At 40.1% G+C, this 9311-nt stretch overlaps 1 protein-coding gene across 1 annotated transcript in view; it reads right to left on the reverse strand.

Annotated features, from left to right (window-relative positions):
* LOC106513785 (probable G-protein coupled receptor 158) overlaps nucleotides 1-9311 on the reverse strand; it is a gene marked incomplete at its 3' end in the record, with an annotated part of 66051 nt that overhangs the window by 7334 nt on the left and 49406 nt on the right. The window contains 1 exon segment of the mRNA XM_014002770.1: nucleotides 4008-4110. Within this exon segment, the coding sequence (XP_013858224.1) occupies nucleotides 4008-4110 (103 nt within the window).

Genomic DNA, 9311 nt, shown 5'->3' on the forward strand with positions numbered 1-9311 from the left:
GTGCTCATGTATTTATCCATGTGCCCGCTTATCTTGGCCGCTATGATGCCTGACATGAGCTTCCATGTTGTAGAGAGACGGGTTATCGGCCGATGGATGGGACTGAACCCTTTGAGGGATCCTTCTGGATGAGGATCGTGCGCCCTTCAGTTAACCATTCAGGGTGAGTCCCATTTTGTAGCAGCTGGTTCAGTTGAGCTGCCAGTCTCTCATGGAGGGCAGYKAATTTCTTTAGCCAGTAGGCATGGATCATGTCAGGCCCTGGTGCTGTCCAGTTTTTCATACCTGAGACTCTTTCTTGGACATCTGCCACATAAGGAAATTGTCCAGCGGACAACCTGTTGACAAAACCTGGTTGTCCGCAAAACATTTTGGTTGTCCAAAGGAATCTCAAGAAAAAATGTAATTTAGCAACTTGTTAATCAAGGTCTTTTTTTCTTGGTTGTCCACCAGACAACCAGGAGACAGGATCTGGTTGTCGAAATGAAAATATGGTTGTCTCGGACAACCTAAACAATGGTTATGTCTACCCCTGTAAGTATATATATATTGTAAATGTCACACCATCTTCTTCAATCCTCTGCTGTGAATACATGACACCCTTTAAAGCTCTGAATGCATTCAGTCTGTAGATCACATTTTCCTTTTGTCATTGTCTGAGTGTTTACATTTAGCAAAAGTGCTTCTTTTGAAATCTGAATTCAATAAATAAGTATAAATACAGCAGACACTGCAATGATTACTAACTCTTCAACATCTCAGAGCTCATAAGCTGTAGTGGAAGTTCATATGATTCAGTAGCGATATCCTGTCTAATTAATGTTAAATATTCTGACGTAATAAATAAAGTAATTTGGTACACAATGAAACTGTATGCATTGATTACAAAAGTTGTCATCCTTCTTGGTATTGGACATTGTGGTAGGGGTGGAGTGTTTGGCTACTGATTGGAGGAAAAGGAGACAACTTAACCTTACACTTAAGGTTGGGTGAAATTTTTGTTGTTGTCTTTGGTTGTGAGTGAGAAACATCACCTGTTGGTGAACCTGTCACACTGAGGCCGTCAACTCAAACTCACAACCAAATGTTTATATATATATATACAGTATATATTCTTTCACAACAGTTTTTTAAAGAGGTATTTAATTTTTTTACATCTGAAAAATGCACAGTGGGAATCTGGCTTCAGCAGTGTGAGCTACCACCAACCAAGCAGCAGCATGAAGACTAAGAAATTCTCCAAACAGGTCAGAGTCAAAGTTCTGGAGATGAAAAGATCAGGGTTGAAGTATGAAAACATCCCATAAAGAAATAAAAAAAAATCCTTTATTACAAAATGGAAACATACCACCAACATAAATCAGCCAAGGGAATCAGGCAAAGAAACAACCAATGATAACCCTAATGGAGCCTGGCAGCTCTTCTTCAGGGATGGGATTGTCTGTTCATAAGCTCCACAGAGATGACTTTCATGGAAGAGCGGCATTTTTTGTGCATGTGGTATATTAAAACAATGTTTAATTGCATGACATTCATAGTAGAGCTCTGTTTTTGTCACTGTTTATATTATAATAGTGTTGTAGCTAGGTCAGTGGCAGCAACACAATCACCTGTGGGCTAACTGGAATGTGGTTTCATATAGTTTGTTGGAAAATTACATCCCAGGTCCGAAATACAATGTCAATGGAATGCACCAATAGATCAGTCAAGTAGCATTGCACCAAGATGGGTTGAATTATCTGCCTGGAGCTGGGAGCTACGCTACGCTGTGTGAGGACTGAGCTTCCTGTCAGTGCTTGGGACCAGGAAGGAGCTCACATCAACACCTGCTGTTCAGTGGAGAGCTGTGTTCATGTCAGGTCTCAACATACTCCCTCTGAAGCCGAACAGTCGACGAGCTGTCACATGGTTGTTCGTTTTCGCACACACATTTCATAGCTCCTGAGACAAACAGTGCAGAGCGCCTGGGAAACCCCTCCCGCTGAGGTATACATCACTGCACGGGGTTTCTTCCAGCTGGAGTCTACAATGTGAAACAAATAAATGAATCTAAGACCAGTCACCTGATATTATTTGTCCTCAAATCTCTCACAGTTAAAGCTCCACAATTTTTATCTGACTGATTCCTCCATGCACAACATCTGTTTAATCTCCATCAGTTTTTGTTGTTTGACTCTTTATAAATGTCTGCTTCCTGTTATCTACAACAGTCAGCTTCAGGAAGCGAGTCATTTTTTACTTTTCCTGCTTTTTTACATTTTTTTCTTTTTCTTTTTTTAAGAGAGTGGTTAAAGCAAAATGCAGTGTCCGAGCGCTTTCAGCACAAACAAACACTCCCACGATTTTCTGACAAATCACACAATAATTCGTTTAGGATGGTAAAAAGTTCTGCCTGTGGGTTGTAACAAAAGGGGTGGCAGGGTCGATGGTGAGAACACGGTGACGTAATTTTTGTCATGAAACTGAGACAATCTGAGCTGATTTGGGCAGTTTGGAGGGAGTGTGAAGAAGGTTTCAGAATCTCAATAGTCCCAACTCCATTGTCAAGATGAATTGCCCAATTTTGAGTTTCCTACGATCAGTTAGTTGTAATGACCATCTTGAATTGAGGTGGTTCTAAAAGATAATCAGTTGTAGAAAGACATTCACTGATTATTTTCTGAAGGTTTTATGAGTTTATGAGACTTTTTTGCTAATAGACAGAGTTAACTACTTGTAGCTATTGGCTAAATTTTAAGCAAATACCCTTTGCCGTCACTTAAAGCCCAGAGAATGTGTTGAAGATTGGTTCCAGCCACTACCACATCAAATTCTAGGTCAGCCACCATCACTTTCTGACGATAATTAGCTCTAAGCTACAAGACACTAAAAGGAGCTACTGAAGGGTATCTATGGGGGGTGGGGGGGGGGGATTAGTCTCCCACCCCACACTGAGCTTTTGACTGTAAGCCTCATCACACCTAAGTTCCAGCTTATTAAATTACCCTCTCTGAGGGGCAGGAAGCCTGGAATCAGGAAAGAGGACCACAGCAGTCATGTTTTTGCTCATCAGAGAAAGCTTTATACCCAAGGATACTGCACCATTTTCAGTCCAGATGTCAAAATGCATCAGACACTCATAAAGGATACCTCCACACCTGACTAGACTTTAATAATAAAAAGCTGCTCCCCTGCAGCAAAAGTCCACCCGTTGTTTTGCAAATCACATAAGCCCTAAAGCTGAGGCAGGCATCGCCAAAGAAAAAATAATGGCTGCCGTTCAGCAAATTAATGGTGACTACATCTTTGAGATAATTTCATGCATCAACATGTGTTCTCTGTGATTCAACAGGCCTGTGATTTAGGAGTCACCTGTTCTCTTATTTCAGCACAGATATCTTACATCATTTCAATAAGATCCATCCAGTGGTTCAAGAGATATTTTGCTAGCAAACAGACATGTGCGCACACACATACTATAAACACGTGTTTGGACTTTGCATTGACTTCCATTCATTTATCAGTCCTTACAACCTTGACCCCTTACCCAAAACCTGACTTAAACTCATCTCACAACGTGGTCCTGAACCAAACCCCTGACTCACCAATGGTATTTCCCCCAATGGGACCCGGGCTTTTCTCCCCAAAAGGAACAGTGTGTCCTCACCAGGCTGTGTATATCAGGAAAATAGTCAAAAATTGCCCCAACTAGGTATCAGAAGCGTTTGTACACACACAGACAGAGATGCAGGCAAATGTGTTATTGCCTGCTTTGCATATTTTCAGGGAACAAAAAGAAAGAAACAGTCAAAATAATGTGTCATGAGCTTGAGGTTTCACAGCTGGATACCTGTTCAAAGCTTTAACAACAATGCCAGATTAAAAGTGTGCCATCAGAACAAACAAAGGTGTCTGGTTTTCTCCTTTGTGTGCTAAATTTTTTAAATCTTGCTTTTGAAAGGTTGAGAATTTTGATCTGACAGCTAATTGTACTGTGTTTTAATAATACAAAGAGATTTTTAACCTACTTTTAAATCCATTGACCACCACTCGGCTTGGATGATAAAACCCTCTACGACACTGACACTTGTACTTGTCCAGGACAAACCCGTGACCTCCGATTGGGGTGCACTGGAAAAACAAAAGCAGAGACAAACAAATGGTAAATTACATAAATTAGCATTGCTTTATTGACAAACATTGTACAGGCTCAAGGTGTGAGGCAGAGGCTAGTTTAGATAAAGTTTGTAGTTCAGGGAAAAAAATCATCATGTCACTGTAAAACTAGAAGAAAAAGTTAAAGAATCGGAATCAGTTTTATTGCCATTGTCAGTGATAAACACAGAACTTGCAATTAAGAACATCCATTCTTATAACACACATAACAAACAATGGGGAGAACGGATGTTCAGGTCTTTCGCAACAGGGTCGCACTACCTTTTGCAGCTTGGAATACACACAATAGGAAAGATGAGTTAAAAAAGATGTTCTGATCCTATGTTTACAGAAACACAGGATAGTACACTCAAAAAAAGAACCCATTCGCTCAGTGCAAGGCAGCTAAAGAAGTGAGGGGGCTGGGGGTCAAATACAGGTATGGGGTGGGATTCAGCGGAGCTGGTGACATTTCAGGTTAATACTCAGTACTGGAACCAGTCAAAGACCTCCAGAGTCCAAAACAAGTTGTTATCAACCAAAGTACAAATCACCAGAGTCAGTGCTCTGTCTCCACCCATCGTGGCCTTCAGACTGATCCACCCACGAGTGATATGGGTAGGGGATGGGGAGTCAAGCCTTCATTTCACGTGTCATCCAGGGAGTTGATAACTGCCGAGCCAAGGTCAGCAGCTGCAGGGATCCAAAACATGAACATAATTGTTTCGGGACAAGTAGCCTTGATTTTCTCACTGCCTTAAGTCTGCAACTGCATCTCTGTGATGGCAAAAATGCCATTGTTCCAAATTCATTACCTCCTCGCCTCTCTTTCCATCTGAAACTTAACCCAGGTGTAATCCTACATCGCATGGGCATGCTGTTAAACTGTGATTCTCGTCAGAATCACGTCCAGTTTGTGAATTATATCCCCCAACATTTGAGTCTTTGCGTTTCCGGTGCGGGAGACTCCATCCAAGGTTCCTGACAGTTTCTCACAGGCCCGGACTGCTGTCAGGATCGCTTTTATTTTCCAATAAGCCAGGACTCCTCCACAGCCGATCAGCAGGAATCCAGTTATCATAAATCCAAATATGTACAAATCTTCCACATCTTCAATGGAAAGCGGCGCTAAACAGATGAGGTTCCACACCCAAGAACCAGACACTCGCCCACCATTTCACTGGGACAGCTGCGCTCCAATCTCAGTGTGGAAAAGATGGTGTTGATTGCGAGAGAAAATCTGGTCATATTTATTTTGTTATGTTCAGTTATTAGCAGGCTCAGGAGGCATCTGAAGATTCAAAACCACAGCAAGAGGATCCCCCCCCCAACCGCAGAATCAGAACCAGGCTCTCCATCAGTACCACAAACTGAAGGAGTTCCCCCAAACTGCTACTGGAGAACAACTGAACACCTTCTCCTCTCCACCAGGGGATCCCAAACTGTCAAATGAAAATGAGGATGTAGAACCTACACCCAGAGAAAGAAGACAATGGATCAGAGACCACATTGGAATGAGAAGAGTATCATTTGCAAATGTGTACAAATGTGAAGCAACTTTGGAAGCGGCTAAGGGTTGGGGAGGGAATGATAGAAGAGTGGAAAAAGAAAAGTAGTACAACTACCTTTATAATGAATATTTTTATGACTGGGAGGAATAAAAATTGAATTTCTTGGGTTGGGAAATGTTTAGAATCATCCTGTTCTGATGAGCAGATGTTAAAAACTTATGAAGAGAATTTTTCATATAAATTTGTTGTAGTTTTTATTGACGTAATTTATGTTATGCCAAGTAAGGGAATCAAAGAAAATTTTGTGACAAATTAACTGAATTTAAAGGGATCTATGATTAGTTGTAACATTAGATTTTATTTGATAAATAAATATTTTAACTGTAAAATAAAGACTAAAAATGCTGTAGGCAAACTTATTTTTTTAAAAATACATTACATGGACAGGGCCATTTTATTTACATACAAAGCATTCTGGGTAAATGATGACATCAATGAGGTTATCAGTGCGAGGCTGCTAGCGAGCTATATCCACCCTGAAGGTTAATCTTGGACAATATCTGACAATCGACTCTTTTAAATGAAACCAGAGAGCGTTGACAGAGAGGAGAAGGTAGAAATGACTCAGCCTGGAACTGAAAATATAGATGGAGGACAACAGAGCTGCTTCATGGAAGAAGAACCTCAACTTAGCCTGTTAGCTTTAGCATTAGCCCCGACGCTATCACCATGTATATGTATTAGCTCAGCGCTACACATTCTCCTCTTGTCACTGAGGTCCTCCATCCACATGACAGAGAGGAAATGACTCAGCCTTCAACTGAAAATATGGATGGAGGACCTCAATTTCGCTTGTTTGTCGCACTAGCGCTGAGCTAATACATACAGTATAAGGATATATACGTATATATGTAATTTCATTTTCCTTGTGCTTCATACAATGACAATAAAGGCATAATCAATCAAGCAATCAAGCAATCAATCAATCAAATATGTTTATCAAATAAAGTTACAACTAATCTTGGATCATTTTAAGATCCAGTCTTGTATTTTACACTTTGTGCAGTCATATACTGTAAACAGAGGAAGAAAGATGGCCTTTATCAATGTCCCACTTTGTAACATAAGCAAAGTTTGTTTTACATTCCAATGTCTGGCGTAAAAGGTACTGCCCCCAGGGGTGTGACCAGGAAGTCAGGTTTCATGTTTTCATGTGATTTTACTGAGGTATATCTCATTATTAATCATTCTGAGTGGCCTGCAGACACTGGGCTGCTGAGAGGGGTTGTTACAGTTCAGATAAGACCCAAGGCCTTGAACACACTGGCCTGACTGGCTGTGAGCTGTAATGGAGTCAGGTTTTTGAATAAAACTTTTTAGAAAAGAATCAACTGGTTTTCTGAAAAATTATATAGACTACAATTCTTATCATGTTTTTCTCAAAATAGCTTAAGATTCTGCAAAAAAAAAGTAAATGTACACAAGGCAGTGGTTCACAGACATTTTTGTAACAGAAAAAAAAAATCACAAAATTCCAGTGTCATGAACACTAAATAACTCATCAAAATCTAAATAGCCAAATCTCCAGTGCTGATGGTTCTGATCTTTCCCAGGTCCGTCACAGTGTTTAGTCTTATTTAATGAACTTGTTTTGTTTCATACATGTTATTGATTCTCCTACACCTTCCACACAATCATCTGCAGAGTGAAGCCATGGACTCCTCGCTTATAAACACAACCAGTGTCGGGGGAAATCAATGGGCTTTGCCAAGTAACAGGAAAACTAATTAATATCTAAATTAGGAGTTAGGGGCTGTTTGCAGAATTTAGGTGCGCCAATAAAAATCTTGCTTGAGCCGCACAGGCTTACAGGCCATCTGGAGTTCACACACACACACACACACACACACACACACACACACACACACACNCACACACACACACACACACACACACACACACACACACACACACACACACACACACACACACACACACACACACACACACACACACACACAGAGAGAGTCTGGTACAGCTATCTTTATGGGGACCTGGCATTGACTTCCATTATTTTCTACAGCCTAAACCTGACCACCAACCCTAACCTCACAGGTACCTACCTGACCGTAAAACTGACCTATACTCAATTCACACTTTGGTCCCAAACTTAACCCCACACCCGAAATTAGCATCCATATCCGTGAGAACAGGGCATTGTTCCCCACGATGCATATTCGTTCCCCACAATGCTGCCTCTTTTTGGAAAATGGTTCTCACGATGTAGAAAATATGTGCCCACACAAGCTAAGAAACCACTCATGCATGTCAGAGCATGAAATTGCACTAAATGAAGACAATAAATTTCATATGAAAGTTGATAAATTGCATTTTTAATTGCATGTTAAGTTAAAGTATTAAACTGGCTGCTGTAAACAACAGCAGGATTGTATTTCTAATGCATGTATCAGTTAAAACCACTGAGTCATAAAAAGTATTGTTGATCAGAATTCACATTTTTTATTTTTCAATTAACTAATAAATTTATTATAAAAATACATCATTGTGGTGTTATAAATGCTCTCCCTCTTGCCATTATTTTAGTTTTGTAAAATATTTATTTCTGTTCTTATGGAAAAGCTCTGCATGCTCAGGCTCCCTGCTGAACCTCTGCACAGATAAGTTGTTTTACAAAGCTGCTTTACAAACAGCTCCATATCTCCAAAGTGGGAAGCAGTGAGAGGGAGATGCTGCAGAGGGTACAAATGTCAGAGCTGAAGAGGAAAAGCTTGGCATAAAAAAAAACAGATTCAAACAGATATAAATCAGTGCTCCAGTGATGCACAAGCAAAAATAAGCAGGTTCAGGAGTTATGATGCCCCTGTAATTTTATTCTTAGAAGAAAAATATGTGCAGTCCTCCCACCTAGAGTAACTTAACCTTATTGTTCTTTTTACAAAGAGTGATAGAAATTTACAGGTTCTGCACATAGAGTGGGAACAACAGAAATTAAAAATCTCTTTGTTTTCATTATTCATGTAAAAAAATCCATCAGCCATTTTTACAGTAATAATTGCTGATGTCAACAGTTTTAACATAAAAGTGAATTTCTGAAGATGTTTTGGAAGATGGAAATGCAGCTACCAGTTTTTGCATCTGCAACCAACTCCTTAAGCACGAGTGACGTTGGGTTCCATGTCCATGTCCATGTTGAGGTGGTCTCCTGTTGTTCTTTTGGACTTGGCCCGGCTGAGCCCCCGGAGCCAAGGCTCGATCACTAGGTGCTCACAAGTGAGACAGCTGCTTCCGTAGATAATAGAAATAGGTGGGATGTTTTCATTTTATTCCATGATCAGGTGATTTTGTTATTAATTCGTTTATTTATTTATTTATTTATTTATTTATTTATTTATTCGGGGTTTCTTTTTGTTTGTTAATGATTAGGAGAATATGAACTAAAATGCTAACTTGGTATTTGTTTTGTGTTTAAACCAGTGCACTTTGCTGGAAAGAAATGTAAAGTTGTTTAATGGAGACAAATGAGGAAATGGTGTGTCTGGTGGGAGGGGCTAGAGATTAGAGTCGCTGCCCGTCTGGGAGTGAATGAATAAGAGGGTTATAGAGTTAAAGAGAGGGAGTGTGTTTTTCAAGAGACTTGTAAAGAAA

Source organism: Austrofundulus limnaeus, unplaced genomic scaffold (genome assembly GCF_001266775.1).
Source record: "Austrofundulus limnaeus strain Quisiro unplaced genomic scaffold, Austrofundulus_limnaeus-1.0 Scaffold15, whole genome shotgun sequence".
In the NCBI taxonomy this organism is placed as follows: domain Eukaryota; kingdom Metazoa; phylum Chordata; class Actinopteri; order Cyprinodontiformes; family Rivulidae; genus Austrofundulus; species Austrofundulus limnaeus.